The sequence below is a fragment of the Alternaria dauci genome, chromosome 7 (genome assembly GCF_042100115.1).
Source record: "Alternaria dauci strain A2016 chromosome 7, whole genome shotgun sequence".
Taxonomy (NCBI): Eukaryota; Fungi; Ascomycota; class Dothideomycetes; order Pleosporales; family Pleosporaceae; genus Alternaria; species Alternaria dauci.
The window spans coordinates 1,662,275-1,680,959 of NC_091278.1; the positions used below are offsets into that span (position 1 = coordinate 1,662,275).

An 18,685-nucleotide genomic window follows, 5' to 3' on the forward strand; every position below is an offset into this window, starting at 1 on the left:
AGCGGCCGTTTTGGTTATTTAGAGGCCGGATAAGGGCGCCAGGCCCGGTGTTAATGGCAGGCGGTTGTCGTACCTGGTGACAGATCTGGAAGCATGGCGGGGGATATGTCAAGCATTTTTGTGGGCCCATGCGACAAGGATGCGGAAGGTGTGAGGTTGCTGGAGGCGCTGCATCGGGGCATGCTTAGACGCGCCTGATGCAGTAGACAGTCATGCAAGGATTTGGCGCGTTTGTGTGTTCCTCTCTCCAAGTGCTGGTTGCGCTCGTGAAGGGAGCCGCCGCCATGGAGTGAAAGGCGACGACGGCCAACGAAGACTCGGCTCGGCTGACCTGGGCTGGGGGGAGGCAAGGCTTCCAGAGCCGAAACCCAAGCTTGTCACGAACCGCACGTTTTCTCCCATCAACCCACCGATCAATCTAATCCGAGTTGTGCGACGTGGCCAATGAGTGCCGGCAATGGATTTCAATAACCCTAATGCGTACGGCGGCCAGTTTGCCAATTCTCCGCAACACACCCAGTTCGACGCCCAGGCGCGGCTTCAGCAACAGGGCAACCCACATGGCCAGTACGGGCAAACGCCAGCTTTCTCGGGCATGGGTGGCGCCATGGCCAGCAACGGAATCCAGTCTGGAGCCCCATATCTCCAGCAGCGAGGTAAGCCAGTGATGTGCGCGTGTTCTTGATCTGCCCCCCCATGGCCGCACATGGGCGCGTTCCTGGCTGACATGACACCATGGAACAGCCGCCATGCAGCAACAGCAGCAGCAGCAACAACAACAACAACAACAACAACACCAGCTGTCGTCGCCAAGCCCCTACTCCAACGCGCCCTATGCGCAGACGATGCCCTCGCCCGCCCACCACCAGTTTGCCCAGAACCGCCAAACGGCCTCTCCCGCGAGCACCACTGGACAGGCGCCCTATGCGACGCCCCAGCCCCAGCAGTCGCCCAGCAGCATGCAGACAAACGGCCAGCAACAGCCCATGAATCTCCAGCTGCCCGTCAAGGCCGAGCCGCCACAGGTCCACACGCCCGTCAAGCAGGTGCCCCCGTCGCCTGTGTCGCCTGTCAACCAGGCGCGCAGTGCCGACCGCGTCGCCACCCTTCTCGACATCAACAGCATCCTCATAAAGGAGGTCTGCGAGCTCCAGGTGCAGGGCAAGGCCGGCCAAGTAGGGCCCACGCCTGAAGGGAAGCCCGAAGGCGACAAGCCCCAGCCATCCAAGGAGTACGTAGAGTGAGTGCTGCACCTCCCACGCGCCGTCTCAGCTAACAAACCCCAGCTACATGCGCCGCCTCCAGGCAAACCTCGCATACCTGGCGCAGAACGCCGAGAAGGTGCCCAAGCCTGGTCAACAGCTGCAGCCTGGGCCTGCCATAATGTCGATTCCCGCCGCACCCGCCGAACTTGCGAAGCTGTATACAAAACTCCAGGAGCTGTTTCCGGGATGGAAGGGTCAGATTCCCCAGATGAAGCAATCACCGGGACCACAGCGCATCAACTCGAATACCTCACAACCACCGAATAGCGCAGGCCTGCAGCAGAATTGGGGGCAGAATGCTATGCAGCAGCAGCAACCTAAGCAGGAGAGCCAATAAAGGATCCAACAACAACCTCCAGCGCAGGCGTATGGACGGCGTTACTGTACTTTTATACCTCGTGTAAACATTGGCGTAGACAAGACGTGCTTGTCATGTGTGTTTTTGAACACTCCTACAAAAGAGTCGGACACATGATGCTTGTTGAACTACATGGTACAAGCAGTTCACTTCCAAGAACGGTTATTGACAAGCGTCTCAGCGAATACATCTATATAATTTGGAATTCAAAACGATCGATAGGAGACAGCTGCAGTCGCCAATGGCCATAGATAACAGCATACTAGCTAATTCTCCATGGGGCTTGGTTGGCGTCATGACCGAGGTCGGTACATCTGCTTAGCACGCACGCGGTGATGACAAAGCGCGTTTCCCAGGTTGTCCCATCTTAGCCCCTCCATTGCACCTTCTTGTCACTTCCACTGCTCGCGTCCCCTTCGACAATACACGTTGCGGAACATGTCTAACTACACAGGCCATGGACACATCGGATATGAGCCAGGCCGTTGGGGCCCACCCATATCTCGAAAAGCATGCCGACTTAGTCTTAGGGTGGTTGAGGCACGCTGACATGCTTCTAGTATGAGCGTAGTAATCATTACAGCACCCAATCATTATCACTGTTCACATCTGAGATGCTCAAGGTCACTATGCAGGTAGGAGCGATTTGTTCGAATATATATACGTGATCCGGCCGAATATGATGTGAACTATACAAGAAGAATCTATTTACAGTCAAACGTTGGAACGGCGTCACAATGCTCAAGGAACTGGCTACCCTGCTGTCTCTGGCCTTGCTGTGTCTCGGTACAAGATCCTCAGCGAACTCTGATCCAACTCTGCCTCTTCCAGCAAGAACAGTAGCTCAGCTTTCCTCTGTCCCGACCTGGCTGGAAAACATCGCAGTTCGACCCAATGGCGATCTACTCGTCACACAACTAGCTCCATTACCCATACTCTACACGGTCAAGAACCCTTCTTCGGCAAACGCGACTCTGGAACCCATCTACCAGTTTCACGCAGAAAATGTCACCGATCTCCTCGGGATTGCGGAAACTACCCCAGACACATATATCATCATTGCTGGGAATGCTACAGCCAATTCGACTGGTTATGCCGGCACCTTTTCCGTATGGCAAGCCGACTTTGCCTCGTCCAACGCCACTGTACCCACGGTTCACAAAGTTGCGAATGTACTGGAGGCGAAACTACTCAACGGTGCCGTCGCGTTACCCGCCCATCCCGCCGTTGTCATCATAGCAGATTCACAATACGGCCTCCTCTTCCGCTTAGACACGAGAACCGGTACTAGCGAAGTCATCGCCGACAGACCGGAGTTGAAACCATACCCACAACTGCACAATGCTACTGTAGGATTCGGGGTCAACGGCGTCAAGATTCGCAACGACTGGCTGTACTTTAGTAACTGGGATCTCGCCGCCATATACCGCGTTCCCATCACCCCAAACGGCTATATTTCACAACATTCCAAAGCAGCCGTAGAGCTGTATGCTAACCTAACTGTTGTTGCAGACTCTGTGGATGACTTTACGTTTGGGACGGACGGTACGCTGTGGGCTGCGAGTAACTACGGGAACACGCTTATTGCTGTCAGTGAAGGCGGCGAGAAGATTGAGATTGTGGCCGGGGAGGAAGGACAGTTGACGTTGGCTGGGGATACAGCGGCGGCGTTTGGAAGGACTGAGAGGGATCGTGAGGTATTGTATATCAGTACCGCTGGAGGCCTGGGAGGACCGGTCAATGGAAGTGTTGTGGAGCCTGGGAAGGTTGTTGGGGTCGATACTAGAGGGTACGTGTGTTAGGAGAGCCATGGTTCGATGGAATTACGACAAGAGGAGTGATTGCGATCATCGCATCAGTGCTTTCTTCAATAGGACGACAAAGAAGCAACATGGTAATACCATCATGCGCCTCTGCGCTAGCAATATACCAAGCAATACTTCTCATCGGACCAGACCAGGTCAGCGTTCAGAACATCACAATGTGCACAGGAAAAGACGTGATATGAACAATCTTCTATTTGTCTCATATCGCTACACCAAACCTCGTACACCTTCTCAAACATCCTCGCGACCAGAAGTTAAACAAAAAAGCAATATTGTGAAGCGATCGTCTTGCATCAGAGTGCGGCGTCGTTTGTTCTATACCATGTATGTCCCAGAGAACAAAGCCTGACCTCCACGGATATCTTGCACCAGTTCCCAAAAGTATACACACAAATAGAAGTTTTGAACCACGAAACGCCAGAACCGCCCATCTCATGATAGAGAGAGAGAGAGAGAGAAAGAGGGAAAAGGGCGCTTAGGCGGAAGCAGCGTAGACCTCGCCAATGGGCGAGAGACCGTTGCCAGAGTTGAGCTGGTTCTCGCCGTCACCAACCATGAACCAGGAGTAACCCTGGACCTTGTCGGAGCCATCGAGGTAAGCCATGGCGTCCTTGAGGAAGCTGGCAGCCTGCTCCTGGGAGGCAGAGCCGGGGTTGAGACCGAACTCGGTGATCCAGACCTTCTTTCCGTAGAGCGAAGCGGCCTTCTCGACTTGAGCCTGGAAGCGGTCGATGGTCTGCTCGTCGTAGATGTCGTAGAAGTGGATGTTGGTCGCGTCGATGGTAGCGTCGGCGCAGCTGTCGTGGAAGCGGCTGAGCCAGTCGAGACCCTGGGATCTTGTTAGTAAACGTGCAATGTAAAATAAGTACAGAATGAGTCTTACCATTGGTGCTTGACCGTTCGTAACGCTGGGTCCCACAATGGTAACGTCGGGGTGAGCCTCCTTGACGGGGTTCATGTATTCCTTCCAGGCGGCGCAGGCAGCCTCGGGCTCCATACCGCACTGCTCGGCGTGGTCGCACTCGTTGAAGCCCATGACGGCAGTGGAACCCTTCTCGACAGCCTTGTCAACGTTGGCGAGCCACTCCTCGGCAGTGGACTTGCTGGGGCTGTGCATCATGGGGATGAAAGTAGTTCCAATGTCGTTGCTCTCGGTCTGGCCCCAGTTGTAACCGAAGCCGAACTTGCTGCCGAAGGTGGTGCAGAGGTGGGCCTCGTTGTAGGCGAGACCGCGCTTGATACCAGAGTAGTTGTTGCCAGTGGCAGCAGTGGGAGAAGGAGTGGCGGAAGAGACAGCGGAGCTGGCCTCCTGGACAGGCTTCTGGACCAAGGATGCGGTGATCTCTGGGGTCGCGGCAGGATACTCAGCGGCGACTGAGGACTTGGTCTCAGCTACAGGAGTCTCGACAACGGATGAAGAAGCCGCCTCGGTTGGGGTAGCGGCGGGGTACTCAGCGGGCGCAGAGCTTGATTCAGCAATGGGGACTACAGGGCTGGCCGAGGAAAGGACTCCGTATCCGTTGTCAGCAGAGGACTCGGCGGCAACAGGAGATGAGGTGGGGACATCAGCGCCACCGCCGGGAGTAACGGTAACAGTGACCTTCTCAGAAGCAGTGACGGTGACGGTTCCGCCACAGACGCCAGTGGAGGCATCAGCGGCATCGACCTCCTCGTCGTTGTCTCCTGCAAGGCCGGTAGGCTTGACGTAAACGGTCGAGTACTGAGTCATGGTGGAGGTAGAGGTGGTGTCAATGGTAGTAGTCTTGTCATCGCCGTAGACACCAGTGCCGGTAGGACCAGCAGCAGTGCTGTTGTACGCACCACCCCATCCGCCGGTTGGGTAGGCAGCCCTGTGGTGGAACTTGTTGTGTTGGAAGTGGGGAACAGCCGCAACAGTAGAGGCCAGGGCCAAAAGGCCGGTGAACTTGACAGAGGCAGACATGTCGAAAATTGTTGGAGATATCAGGTTTAGGATTTGCGTTGCGCTTGCTTGTAGGGTATCGATGAGTAAAAGCAGATGCGGCTAACCTGAGCGCAAACAAGTAATCGTTGACAGTCGAACAATGAACGTGGTAGTCAGAGTGACAAGAGAATGTACCGAGCAGATATGCTCAAAGGAGTGGCAGGCAACGACCGTGTTTCGGTGTGAGTCTGAGGGATCGGGATGTGACAAAAAACATCGGGGGTGCGGGTGATTTTCAACTTGATATATTGTTCGCGGGGAACTCGGGCGCTCGATCCTTTCCCATGCCGTCGCCTAGACCCTCACAAGTTCAAACTTTTTGCGCAAGCGGATAAGCCAGGGGTTCAGGTGGAAATAGCTTCTTGCAGCCATTCACAGGTCAGAAGCAGCTTCAGCCGCTAAGGTTGTGGCCCGTCTTGATTAGCTGCTGCATGGCGCCGGTGCGTTTCACGTAGCCGCCACATTCAGGTACACCCGCTCATCATCGCCCTCCAACAGGGGCCCTTATACCGTTTGCATGTGTTTCGGTGCCCGATGTGCTTTTTCTCCTGCATGCTGCTCTATCGATAGCTCTGCAATTCATGTCAGGCAGACATGTCGCCCATGCGAATTTTGTGTTGACGTTCGCTGTGCGCTAGTCTCCACATGTTGACAGGCCGGTTGATCCTTCACATGTCTTGGTATGCGCGGAATCGCAAGGGGTGGGGCCGGCGCAAAGACCGCGCGGGTTGATCGAGTATTCTAGACAATCGCTCTCTCATTTCCGAAAGTGTGATCGCCTTTGCGGGAGTTTGACCATTTTCAACGCGATGACGACGACTACCCCATCACCATGGGCCGTCCTTTTGTTTGTTGAGCCTTGTCGAGTTTGCAGCCCCGACTCAAGGGGGGTCCAAGATTGGAATGCCGCCGGCAAGGCGTATGTGATGCTGACGAGTCTTCCTCGTATCGACGAGTCAACGTTCGACGTGGTCCAATGCAAGAATACCAGGTCATGTGGCACAGCAGGTCCTCCACGCGGCGTCGTACTTAGCTGGTTCCTTGTCCATGCAGCTCAGTTCAGCTGACCGCATGTGTTGCGCATTCTTGTGTATGCATGTTTGCGATGCCTCGACAGAGAGTACAATTCATTGTGCTCTTGTTCCTGGATGCCCTTGATCAAAGAGTCGCATCGCATCAACGGTATCCATGCATACCGCGCCCGCAAGCAACGTGGTGTCCACGCGCTGGGGCTCCGATGGGCTGGTCCTTGTATTGAGTGCCGACATATCCCCATCACGGTCGGGTTCTGAAGGTCTTTGTTTTTTCTGTGTGCCGACAGATCTATGATGCTAGTGTGTCCATGCTCTGGTGCTGCCACCGACGTCATCAGAATGCAACGTGATTCTCCATTGTGCGCGCATCATCAACTTGGTGTCTGCAGATATTGCGCTCGAGATCCGTCTCCCCGATTTTGTCAGAGGAACAAGAGACTCTCTTCCCCACGTCGAAGCACCTCATTCGTTGGCAGTACTAACATGCATCCAGTAAGAGCCGACTGCCCTGCGCTATCGATAGGCTATATCGATAGCACAAAAGGTTCCTGCATAAGCGCTGCTGAGCCTGCGCACTCTAATGCATGCGCTCTGCGCCCGGTGTGTCAAATTTCATTTCCCAACAGCTGGGCATGACATATGCCCGGCTCTGCAATTGTCTGTCGCTCTGACACGTTGGACTCAGAATAAGAGTGAGGATGCGGTAGTATAGGTCGTCACGAGCGAGCACACGTAACGATCTCCACTTCCTCCAAGTTCTGGATCCTAGATTATGAGCACGGTCCTTGAATCCACAGGCCACCGGGGCAGAACACGACGCCTCACAAGTACAGTACTTTCGCCGAGCGCACTCCACACACGGCTGTTGAGACGACTCCTACTTGAGCAGTCCGAGAATAATTTGTACGCAGAAATCAAAGCCACACAAAGTGTGTGTGACCCGAGGCCCATGCTGTGGTTGTTGTCGATCAATTAGTATGACGTACAGTGTCGATCACATCAAACACTTTGACTGGTACGGTAACTTAGCCTCTCCAGACCTCCAGAGATCGATCGCGTCGCTTTCCTCCGAAAGGTCAAACAGGTGGTTCACGTGGGCAGGTGTTTCAAGACAAACAGCGGTTCGCCGAGCGACACCATGTTTTGAAACACTGGGGTAGAAGTTTGGGGCGCAACCCGATGAGCCGGTCTACAACGAATGCTTTGGATCGATCGTCGCACCGAAACGCTGGCACGGAGACCCTGAAAGCTTGTCCATCACCGTACAAGCAAATGGCGATACTGCATGTAGTCCTGTCGAATGAACATGTTGATGAGAGATGTTTCTACTGAAATGGCAACACAACGTAGATGCAAGCTGCGCGCGGAGTCGACACATCAATCGTGGATACAAAAAACATACGCCCAATACACTCATCGCACGCAATATTGTCCTTCCTTACGTATCACTCCATCTTCGCACACCATATCGCATCCCAGCTTACGCGTGCTGGCACAGCCACCCGTACACCATGAATACCGTCGAGCAGACAAACAAGTAACTTCTCCGTCGCGATCGCATGCCAAGCGCTCCTTCACGGCCCGTCCTACGGAAGGCTCCGCGGCGGCGAAGAAGCGGAACCAGTAACTCATTCGCCGTTTACTCGCCCTACTTTCTTCGGTCCGTGTTGCGCGTTTCGTGCCCGCAGAAGATGACGTATTCATGTATCGGGTCTTCCAACTGAGAACGGAAGATGGAATGGTAGTGATGGTGCTTACGTCGGTCGCCGCGTCACGAGCCCTGATGGATGCTTCGGCTGTGAGCACCTGAGCGGATTTGACTCTGCATCGTGGGTGGGCCGACGTTCCAGAGATTGATGAGGAACTTGCAGTGGTCGTAATCATGCTACTACTTTCGGGAAGAGAAATTGATGCTGTTGTTTCTGGGCTGGTACTTGGAAGAGCAGCAGTGGCTGATCTTCTCAGGGTGATATCAGTGCGTGTAGGCCAGTTGAATTCGGAAGAATCAGGTCCAGAGACGATGGGAACGGGAAGCACAGAGCTGGAAGTTGGCATCTTGGACATGGTAGACATTAGCAAAGTAGGTGATTTTGTTGCACTGACGAATGTGACAGGCAAGGATGAAATATTCCTGAACCCTCCTGATGGCGTTATCCAAGGCAACTTTGGGACCCAGGGCGAATTACCAGGTACAATATGCGACATTGTATGCGAGCACGTCGTGCTTGTATCTGTCAGACCGGTAGGGCTAGCAGGCGTAGTAAATGTCCTAGTTATTGTCGTGCTGTCTGAAACTGGAAGACTCCCGGAACCCGAGGAACTTGGCAAGGGATTGTAAATAAAGGTTGGCAAGACGACAGATGTGACACCAGACGGCCATTCAGTTGTGTAGCTTGTGTATGTAACCGTGACAAAGACCGTCTTGGTGGAGATGTTGGTTAGAGGCTGCTGACCGATAACTGTGGAGTTAGGCAGAACACTTTCATCGTGGGGTATGGCTATACCACTATTCGCTAGTAGCGCAATCATGCAGAGACAGACATGACGAGTTGACATGATAGCAACGCTAACGTGGTTGCAATATACCAAGAAGATTTTGTGTATGTCGCAGAAGATACAAGGGCGACAAGCTGCGGAAGAGTCGCTTTATTGCAAACAGACATTCATACTCGTCAAGTACGTCTTCTGTTTGTCCATTGATGTGCGGAATACGTCTTGTGTTGCTGTTCATTGACATACAACAATCACTAGTGGGGCGTGAATGATGCACAATGGAAGTCTCTTCATTCAACCAGCATATACGCCATCATCAGCCTTCTCTCACGTCCTGATCTCAGCAGCCTTCCTGAGCCGGTTCATGACTGCTGCCGCAATATCATCCCCTGTACTGTCATCGATGCCCTCTACATAAATGGTTTGTACGCCTTTCTTGTCGAGTTCCCTCAGTGCCGAGAACAGGCCTCTAGCAACATCCTCCGTTTTTGCGCCAAGGTTGATCTCCCACACCTGGACCGCTTCGGGCTTGACGATATAATGATCTGCATGCGGTATTTGGTGTTGAGCGACAGACCGCAGAAGATTCGAGATACGCGACGACGAGTCGTTTGCGTCTAGAGAAGATACTGTGTCCAGTGGAGCGCAGATTACTGGCCCGTTCGCATCCAATGTCTTCACCTTTTCGGCACCTATACCCAGCACGCTATCCCAGCTCTTGGTCCGAATGATGCCAATGCGTCTCTTGCTCTTCAACTCGCCAGATGTGGGCTGACTTGCGCCTGCCTCAAATAACAGCACTGACGCTTTCGGGCTGTAGTGCCTGTACTTCATCCCAGGTGCGCGTGGTTTGCTCGAATCTTCCGCTTGTTTGTCTTTGTATCCAACGACTACATTCTCCCACCCAGGACATTGTCGTAACTGCTCTACCGTGACGCCACCCGGCCGCAGTATTGCCGGTGGACTTGACAGTCCGTCTATGACGGTACTCTCTACACCCACTTCGCACGGCCCACCATCGATTATCAGATTTAATTTTCCGTTGAGGTCATCGTAGACATGTTCCGCCGCGGTCGGCGAAGGTCGTGTAGATGCGTTTGCGGAGGGTGCAGCAAGTGGTCGACCACATAACCGCAAAAGGGACAAAGCGATGATGGAGCGTGGCATTCGTGCGCCAAAGGTAGGAAGACCGGCTGTAACTTCTGGTGCGAGGATCGAGTTCTCGGAAGCCGGCAAGATGATAGTAAGAGGTCCAGGCCAGAAGCGCTCAATCACCGGTCTATAGATTTCTGGTATGGGGTCTTTTCCAGCATCTTTTCCGTCGCCTACGAAATCAAGCTTACCCAGCAGTAGCGCTCGAAGCTGGGGTAGCGAATGTATATGTACGATCAAGGGGTTGTCGGCCGGTCGTCCTTTGCTGGCAAATATTTCTTTCACAGCTGCGCTTCTTGTGGCATCCGCGCCGAGTCCATATACAGTCTCTGTGGGAAACGCGACGGGAGTATTCGTGTTTACAAGCTCGTTGGCTGCCTGTTTCAGCGTTCGGGCATCAGCCTCACCCTCTGCGTCATCGTATTGTATGTCCCATTCGTCAATCAAGTCTTCCGACTTCTGAAACGTGATCCTCCCCAACTTCTGGGGGTCTACACGTTGAACGCTAGTCTCAGGCATATTTGCGAGGAAGCGATCGCGTATGCTCGAGATGGCGGGCGTATTCTGTTCGACGAGTCTAGAAGTTGTAGGCGTGAAGAAGGAAATCGGTGTTTTCAGCGTGGCAACCGGAGAGCGGCGGGCTTCTGATGCAGCGACTTGCACCAAAGAACGTGTGGGGGTGAGCTGGAGCGAGGGCTTCGTGAGGTTGACATTTGGTATGCGGGGATGGCGAGTGCGCATTAGAACCTTGGAATGATGACTGGTAACAGATGCCAAAATTTCTCGTTCCGAACGTAGTGGGGCTCAGTTCCGACGGCAGCTGGAAAAAAAGCGACGTCACCGGGACACCGAAGAGCGCCCAAGACGCCCAAGGCATTTCGCAGCATGAGGAATTATTCAAGCTGCAGGACCATGCACAACGATATCGCTCAATTTGCTGAGCATCTGTGTTGCCTTGTCGAAGTAAGGAGCACCACACAAAGTGGAGAATTCATGGCAGGCGATATGGCGAGCCATGCGTGTCCCGAGCATTATTAGCCCAACAATGTCTGCGCAACTGTTATCAGCTGTGCCGACGAGCGTGGCCGAAATGGACGGTGAGGGAAGACGAGGTGTCGCGCGCCACTAAACCTCAAAATCTCAGATCCACACCGATGCAGACATCATTGGCGCCCCTTCCCCGCACTAGCCTGAGTTAGTACAGCGTGCATCGAGGCCCTGAGACGCCATCCCAACTTCCTCAAAACTCCCCTTCCACTTCGCCTCACCCTTGCTATTGTCCTCCCACAGCTTGCGATAGTAAAAGCTACTTCTCACCATGCCTGCTCCATCCGATATCCTCAGCGATCCTGAGATTGCGCAGGCATACGAAGACGTGCGTTCAGACAAATCCGAGACCACGTGGCTTATCTTGAAGGTACACGGTATTCCGGGGCTGCGTTGATGAGGTATCGTCCGACCAGACATCAATCAAGGCATCGACTGCAGTGCGAACAAGGGGATGACTGACTACCGTGTAGTATGCATCCGCAACTTCAGATAGCCTCAAACTCGCCGGCACAGGAAGCGGTGACATTGCCGAGATGACCGAGAGTCTCGGCGACGACGAAGCTGCCTACGCCTACGTACGCATGAAGCTAGGGAATGACGAATACAGTGAACGTGTCAAGTTTGCTTTTGTTGTTTGGCAAGGTCGGTCATGTTCCTCGTTCCTCTCTTGAGATTACTAAGACGTTTGCAGGACCCCAAACAAAGGTGATGCGCAAGGCCAAGATGAGTTTCCAGAGTGGACAGGTCAAGCAGGTCATTCGGACTTATGCTGTAGAGATCCAGACAGGCGACAAGAAGGACTTGGACGAAGAGGCAGTAACATTGAAGCTTAGGAAAGCCATGGGCGCGAATTGTGAGTCTTCGTTTTGCTATTTTTGTTGGTTCAAGGACACGAGAATATGGACAGACGACCATAACAAGACGGAAAGGACGTATGCGCTAATTGCTCGAATAGATGATCGCCAGAAAACGAACTACTAGCACATCTCGCACCGTATGATAATTAGTCCATTAGACTATGGTTTTCCTACTACTTTGACCTAGGCTGCCTTCTACTGCGTCCTCGATTCAATATCAACCAACAGCGCGACCAACATGTGCCTGGCGTACTCATTGTCGTCTTCGGGCCACCGAACCAATATGTCTTTCCGTTCCACGCAGAAACCGAACACCTCGCTCGTCTATTTTCATGTTTCACGTCATACTCAGTTTCTGGAAAGGTATAACCGAGAACGTCTTAAGTCGTGCACCAGACATTTCTTCGCATGCAATTCTAGCTTTTTGATCCAGGCGATGTATTGTGACTTTTCATTTCGTGTGCAAACCAAAGCTTGTGTCTTGGGCCTTTTCGGTCGTAGTCCATCCTTTCGTGTTCACTGTTTTTGGGTGTATTATCCTAGAGCAAGGTGTTAGTGTTGCAGGCTGCTGGTAGGGTATAGAGGAACGGGTGGCCTTGTCGCCTTGCATACAACGCTATCGTAATTCGTGATCGTGAGATCGTGTATCTACATCCAATGCGTTCGTACATGACACCATATCTAAAGCGATGACTTATTCAAGTGGGGAAATACATGGGCAAGCCCATCGCCTCCTGGGTCCGTTTTTGACTCGCTATGACCTGCACTAGATTCCGGATCGACAGTCGGTTGCAGTTCAGTCGCAGACTTCTCTCTGCCCTGGTCTTCGTCGTGTTTCCTTGCCAGTTTGTTATCAACGTGGTTTTCAAGCCATTCATGCTCTGCCCGGTTCAACCTCAAGCTTTCCTCCACCTCTCGCGTAAGCTTGTCGACCTCATCTTCCAGCAGCTCATCGTGGCTCTTCTTGACTTGTTCCTTGGGCGCCACTGGATCTTCATCAGGCGCCGGTGCCGTGGAAGCCCAGAGCTCTTGTAGCTCACTTAGCCACCCGCAGGCCTCGGCGAGCTTTCTCACGCCGCTATCGCAATCTTCCAGTAGGAGCACGTCGTCGGTCCGTTCGCCCATATCGCCAACCCTCTCCGAATTTATAAGCAGACGCGGGGTGCTATCTTCACAGAGTTGCGGCAGCGAAGCGAAGGGATGTACGCTGAGCGACGTGCCCATGACTATGCACAGATCGGCTTGCGCGGGGAGGCTACGATTTTCGAAGAAGACGGAGGGTAATTGTTCGCCGAAGAAGACGATTTCGGGTTTGACGAGGCCATTACATGACGAATCGACACAGTGAGGCACTGATTTGTTGCGGATGGCTTCGTTCATGCGCTCTTTGGGATATGGCTTCTTACAGTCGATGCAACATTGCCTATGCCGGGTCAGATTTGCTTCAATTCAATTCCCGCGGGTGCACTCACGACGCAAAACTGCCGTGCGCCTCTATGATCTTGTCGCCAGGGACTCCAGCCTCGCGCTCCAGACAGTCGATGTTCTGTGTGAACAGCTTCAACAGCAGCCCCTTTTGATGCAGCAGGCTTATGAAGGAATGTGTTATCGTCGGCCTGAACTTTCCGGGGTATAGTTCTTGAGCGAGGGCGTAGAAGGGCTCCGGAGTCTTGCGGAAGAAATCGATGTCGAATACGGCTTCGGGATAGGGCAGGTTCAGGCGACTGAGGTTGGCGTAGAGGCCGGTTTCTGGGGATCTGAAGTCTGGGATACCGGCTGAAGTACTTATGCCCGCACCTGTCTGCCCGACGTCAGCCAGCACGCGGTCAACCGGCCCATCGCGTCTCAACTCACCATAACAGCAATCTTTTGCGCACGCCCATCCTTGATGTACTGTGCCAGCGCCTCCAAAGTACGTGCTTGTAGAGTTTGAGGTGGCGCAGTAGGGTCTTTCACCCGCGACTCATCTTGGCCCATGCTGCCTCTTTTGCCTTTGCTTTTGCGACCTTTTTCCGCGTTGCGCCACGGCTTGTTTTGCTGCGCCTGTTGGCGATGCGCTTTGTGTTTGCGTCCTATTTTGGAGAATGTGGATTGACGGACGCAGTTTTGAGAACGGGAGCGATGCGCGAGTATGACCGACGTGGCAGTGATACGTGTGACAGGCGCGTGTTGCATTTCGTGGGAGAATGTCAGTGCCCCACCAAACGACATCTCGGGGGTCCGACGGAACTGCTGCGTCATGCCAGGGGCCATCACCAACACGACATATCCACCACTCGACCTTGTGCAAATCCGACTGAAACATCTCCATTCATCATGTTATTTGAAACATGGGCCCAGCTTGTACACGCAATCGTCGGGACAGTTCCCGGTAACCTCGTCTCCTGAACATGTCGCTCTAGCCTCGGCCTCTCTTCCACCAACCGCTTCCTTCACTTCTCTCACCCTGTCAACTCGCGCGCTTCGCTCGACACTTTCCTTGATCGCCGTGCAATCGAATCTCCCCTTGTCTGTCGTACCCGTAAACTTGAGCACAACCTTCATGTGCGCAACCTCTTTCCCCTCACTGTTCCTGACGCTTGCTCGAACATACTCGGGTGCATTACACCACCTTATCACGCGATCCCTTCCATCGGGAATACAGATCTTGCAGAACGTGCACATTGTCGATCTCCGATCGAATCTATAACAGTTCTTCTCGTCCTCGCCGCTTTTCTGAAACGTATCGGCGACTTGGGCTATGAACGCATTCTGCAGCAACTTTCCGTTGTAGTCAACCCCTCCTTCGTTTTTCCCGGGAATGTAGTCACTCTCAACGTTTACTTCGACAAACTGTATGCCCTTTTCTATTATGCCGGCTTGGTTCGAGTACTCGATGTTATCGAATGTTCCCTTTGAAATCGTGCAGGTGTTGGCGCCTGTTTTGTCATCATCGCAGCGGTCCTTGAGTAGCTTGGTTATGTCGCTAGATATATAACGGCCATACCATCGGCCGACGTGTTGGCGTTGATTACTTATCTCGATGGAGAACGTGTATGATGGTGAGCTTGGGAAAGGCGAAGGTGAAGTTGTCAGAGTCGTGCCCGGAACGAGACTTGGGCTGGTGGCTGGGCCTGCTACAGAGGTTATGGTCAACGGTCCAATTGAAGGATTGTTGGACCAGGCCGAAGGAACGTCGCTAAATATGGCTGTCGGAGACTCAAGAGACTCAATCGATGAAGTGATATTTGACGAGGTGGTTGTAGTGGCGCTGGATATGGGTGGTGGACTGTAGGTCACCCAACTTGGTGGTTTACTCGCTTGATGGGTCAGTTCGGGATATGTGTTAGTTTACCAAGTGATACTGACAGGTTTCTAGCCGACCTCTGTCTACAGCTGCAGCGCTGGGGATAAAGAGAAAGATTACTACGCCAGCGTATTGAATCTTTGCAACAATCCAAGTTCGCATGATGGACAACTCGACCTTGAGACTTGTTGTATTTTCATACCAGGCAGTGAGAAGATATAGCAATGTATAAGTTCAATTTCGCGAGCTGTCACACTTGGTACGTGAAGTCCAGGGTCAGGAATGTGTTTCCTGCTGCTTCGCCATTCCATTCTTACGCTGTACGTAGGTAGTGATCGACGTGCCTCAACATTAAGGACGGGATGCCACAGTAATTCCATTATTGACACATCTCTTCTCACCATGGAACTGGCTGAATCATCATCCCACAGGCTGGGAAGCGACCGCATGTTGGGATGTTCCGTCCGTTGCATACCTATCGAAACCTTTGTCGTCGTCCAAACCAACCTAACGGCGAATATGAGGACGCAATAGAGACCTATAACCTGCTACGATTGCGGCGTATCCAATTATGTGTGTAGAATGCAAGTCAAAACCAAATGAAATCCTGAGAGGTTGGTAGGTCGACAGGCGGAGCCGCTTCCGCCCCCGAGGTTATCGTGTATTGAGTCATGGGCATTTGCCGCCCCGCCCCAAGCGTCACCATATTCCTTTTCCAGAACTACGCAAGCTACAACAGGGGTCATAATGCCCTGCAGTAGATCGTAATGTCGCGATACGATGTGTGACAACTGCCCTCGCTGTGTTGTAAGTTTCGCACCGTCCCCTGCGGGGATATCGCGTTAACGCAAGGACGGTACCCATCTAGGTAGGTAGTTGACAACTTCGACACCTCACTGCTGCCTAATTACTCCAGAGCGATACCGGAAAAGGATTTCCTTTCTCCATTCAATTCAATGGGCCGAATCACCATAGGATATTCTAATAGGTTCGGATAGCCGGGCCACGACATACCGTGTACTTATTTACATATTTCTACAAATAGACAGTACTCTGGTCGTTCAGTTTCTTTCCGTCTCGGTCGCCTATTCAAGAGAGCTTTTCGTACCGCTGACAACCTCCAAATCACCACGAATCTTCAAGTTAATACACAGTTCCAAAGGTGCTTCGCACGTAATAGTCGTCATGTCTATCAAGGATAAAGTCATCGCCATTACTGGAGCCGCGTCCGGGATGGGGCTTGAAACTGCCCGCCTTTTCGCTAGCAAAGGAGTCAAGCTCGCGCTCGCTGATGTGCAAGAGAAGCCGTTGAAGGACCTTGAAAGCGAGCTTCAGGCACTCGGTGCACAAGTCATGATCCAGGTTGTCGACGTCAGAAAGCGCGCCGACGTGGACAGCTGGATCGCAAACACAGTCGAGAAGTTCGGGAAGCTGGATGGTGCAGCCAATCTTGCAGGCGTAACTGGCCGTCAGAGTGCAGTCGCCAGCATTGAAGAGATAGAGGACGACGACTGGGACTTTATCATGGGAGTAAATGTTACAGGTCTGCGAAACTGTTTGCGCGCCCAGGTGCCACACATGAATGAAGGAAGCTCCATCATCAACGCATCCAGCATCCTAGGTCTCATTGGTGCGCCGAAACAGCTGGCATATTGCGCCTCCAAACATGCTGTTGTCGGAATGACAAGAAGTGCGGCAAAAGAGCTAGGACCAAAGAAGATCAGGGTGAATTGCTTCTGCCCGTGAGTAGACATACAGAGATTCTTGTCGAGGTATATACATACTAACTGCGCACAGTGGACCAGTCGACACCCCGATGTTGCGACAAACGTATGAAAACATAGGCGGGCCTGTCGATTATTCTTTCCTTCCACTTGGAAGAACTGCACACCAAAAGGAAATCCCACCGCTTATTGAGTTCCTGATCTCGGACGCGTCTTCGTTCATGACCGGAACGGCTGTGCCAATTGATGGCGGATGGTACTGCTAGGTTCCGCAATGTGCAGTTTCTCAACCACGTTTTTGACCTAGCTCTCCTGTCGTTCTTCATGTGTAGCAGTTCGATTCGCACAGCCTGTAACTGGTCTGGGAAGTACGGAAAGAAGAGGGATTATGATACAGGGAAATGAGGATTGGTGCTGGGCATTCTAAATACAACACGATCAGTTTCATATCGCTATCTGGGAATCCTGCTTCAAATCGCGCAACACTGCGTCTTTCCACTGTTCAGTCCGTCCAGGTACTGCACAACCCGTATCGCACAGTGGTTGCAATCAAGAGACCGGACTCCTTCAAGCCATGATGGACTTGGATCTCCTTTGGTATAAACAGCCCAGGTGCGGAGCCACATCCTGGCGTCTTCTGCCTGAATTTTAGTATGCACACATGCTGCAGAATGACAATCAACTAGAATAACGGCCCATGGCTCATGGCTGATGCGAATACGATCCATAACACCATTGCTAACTTGGTTGCTTACCACTTCACAATACGACAAATAAGGGGGGAATATCGCCCTTGGTTTGGATTACTGCTTAATCTTTATTTTGCGGTAGTTATTCAATTGGTGTTCAAGTACATGATGATGCCAGTTGCTAGGTATAGCGAAATCTACTGTATCCCTACAGTCTACAACATGTTCTGCAAGAACTAGAAATATATTTACTAATACTTTACTGTCTTAGACAACTAGTTGTGTACATGATATTCTTCCCCAGTTTTAATATAATAGTCAGATTGGTTGAAGAGCTTATGATTTCAACATCAAGCCCTTGGCTCCTTACCTCCAATTTGTGAACTCTCCCTCGCAAACCGCTCCTTGCCCTCACCAGGCAGCACAACCTGACCCTGGTTGTCCTGCTCTGCCGCCCACTTCTTCAATGTATTGAGATCCACACTCTTCAAGGCGCCTTGATGCGTCGCTTCCAGCTTTACCCTTGGCACCTCTCCAATACCTTTATCCGCGGCGCTCTTCCACGTGGAAGCTTCGAGGCAGAATCGTTGGCCTGGACCCACGCCCGCTTTTCGAAGATCGATACCGTTGGAGGATGAGAAGTCTAGGAATCCGTTTGTGAGGATGGCGGCGATGGGATTTTTGCTTGTGCACATCCCGGCGTTGACTGAGGAGGGGAGATTTGACGGCGCCTTGGCTTCGGAAGAGTGTTTGTGGAGGGGGGCATTGAGGACTGAGGAGTGTTAGTGGACAGTTCAAAATGGTTATGATAGAATGAGGTTGCGCACCGTTCTTTTGGGTAACGTCCATCTTTCCTTGCTCGTTCTTTCCCGACATGTTGGGGCTGTGTTCCGAATATCTGCGATTATTCTACAGTTCAGTCTGTGTTTGTGAGGTGCTGAGGAGTTGACATTAGCAGGGGTTGTCGTAGAGACTCGTCAATGCTAGA

General features: G+C 52.5%; 7 protein-coding genes across 7 annotated transcripts; 4 read left to right on the forward strand and 3 right to left on the reverse strand.

The window, feature by feature from the left end:
• Nucleotides 1-457: 457 nt before the first annotated feature.
• ACET3X_007683 (uncharacterized protein) lies at nt 458-1,602 on the forward strand (the record flags this gene model as incomplete). Its single annotated transcript, XM_069453856.1, has 3 exons — nt 458-656; nt 745-1,231; nt 1,287-1,602. The coding sequence occupies 3 exons, from the start codon at nt 458-460 to the stop codon at nt 1,600-1,602; spliced, it is 1,002 nt and encodes a 333-aa protein (XP_069304846.1).
• A 758-nt stretch (nt 1,603-2,360) lies between these two features.
• On the forward strand, nt 2,361-3,425 carry ACET3X_007684 (uncharacterized protein; the record flags this gene model as incomplete). Its single annotated transcript, XM_069453857.1, has 1 exon — nt 2,361-3,425. The coding sequence occupies one exon, from the start codon at nt 2,361-2,363 to the stop codon at nt 3,423-3,425; it is 1,065 nt and encodes a 354-aa protein (XP_069304847.1).
• A 211-nt stretch (nt 3,426-3,636) lies between these two features.
• On the reverse strand, nt 3,637-5,718 carry ACET3X_007685 (uncharacterized protein). The gene is made up of 2 exons (XM_069453858.1): nt 4,333-5,718; nt 3,637-4,278 (listed from the first exon to the last, which is right to left on the reverse strand). The coding sequence occupies exons 1-2, from the start codon at nt 5,389-5,391 to the stop codon at nt 3,925-3,927; spliced, it is 1,413 nt and encodes a 470-aa protein (XP_069304848.1). The 5' UTR covers nt 5,392-5,718; the 3' UTR covers nt 3,637-3,924.
• A 5,691-nt stretch (nt 5,719-11,409) lies between these two features.
• Nucleotides 11,410-12,122, forward strand: ACET3X_007686 (uncharacterized protein; the record flags this gene model as incomplete). Its single annotated transcript, XM_069453859.1, has 4 exons — nt 11,410-11,508; nt 11,612-11,783; nt 11,833-11,994; nt 12,097-12,122. The coding sequence occupies 4 exons, from the start codon at nt 11,410-11,412 to the stop codon at nt 12,120-12,122; spliced, it is 459 nt and encodes a 152-aa protein (XP_069304849.1).
• A 12-nt stretch (nt 12,123-12,134) lies between these two features.
• ACET3X_007687 (uncharacterized protein) lies at nt 12,135-14,158 on the reverse strand. Its single transcript, XM_069453860.1, has 3 exons — nt 13,853-14,158; nt 13,471-13,799; nt 12,135-13,421 (listed from the first exon to the last, which is right to left on the reverse strand). Exons 1-3 carry the CDS (start codon nt 13,973-13,975, stop codon nt 12,680-12,682), a joined length of 1,194 nt encoding a protein of 397 aa, XP_069304850.1. The 5' UTR covers nt 13,976-14,158; the 3' UTR covers nt 12,135-12,679.
• A 2,311-nt stretch (nt 14,159-16,469) lies between these two features.
• ACET3X_007688 (uncharacterized protein) lies at nt 16,470-17,274 on the forward strand (the record flags this gene model as incomplete). The annotated part of the gene is made up of 2 exons (XM_069453861.1): nt 16,470-17,026; nt 17,082-17,274. 2 exons carry the CDS (start codon nt 16,470-16,472, stop codon nt 17,272-17,274), a joined length of 750 nt encoding a protein of 249 aa, XP_069304851.1.
• A 773-nt stretch (nt 17,275-18,047) lies between these two features.
• On the reverse strand, nt 18,048-18,573 carry ACET3X_007689 (uncharacterized protein; the record flags this gene model as incomplete). The annotated part of the gene is made up of 2 exons (XM_069453862.1): nt 18,048-18,469; nt 18,525-18,573. 2 exons carry the CDS (start codon nt 18,571-18,573, stop codon nt 18,048-18,050), a joined length of 471 nt encoding a protein of 156 aa, XP_069304852.1.
• Between the last annotated feature and the right edge of the window lie 112 nt (nt 18,574-18,685).

Coding starts and splice junctions, on each gene's coding strand:
- ACET3X_007685 (XM_069453858.1), bottom strand. CDS start 5,391: ATGTCTGCCTCTGTCAAGTTCACCGGCCTTTTGGCCCTGGCCTCTACT. Junction 4,279..4,332: donor CGAACGGTCAAGCACCAATG/GTAAGACTCATT, acceptor ACAAGATCCCAG/GGTCTCGACTGGCTCAGCCG.
- ACET3X_007687 (XM_069453860.1), bottom strand. CDS start 13,975: ATGGGCCAAGATGAGTCGCGGGTGAAAGACCCTACTGCGCCACCTCAA. Junction 13,800..13,852: donor CGCAAAAGATTGCTGTTATG/GTGAGTTGAGAC, acceptor GACGTCGGGCAG/ACAGGTGCGGGCATAAGTAC. Junction 13,422..13,470: donor GCGCACGGCAGTTTTGCGTC/GTGAGTGCACCC, acceptor GACCCGGCATAG/GCAATGTTGCATCGACTGTA.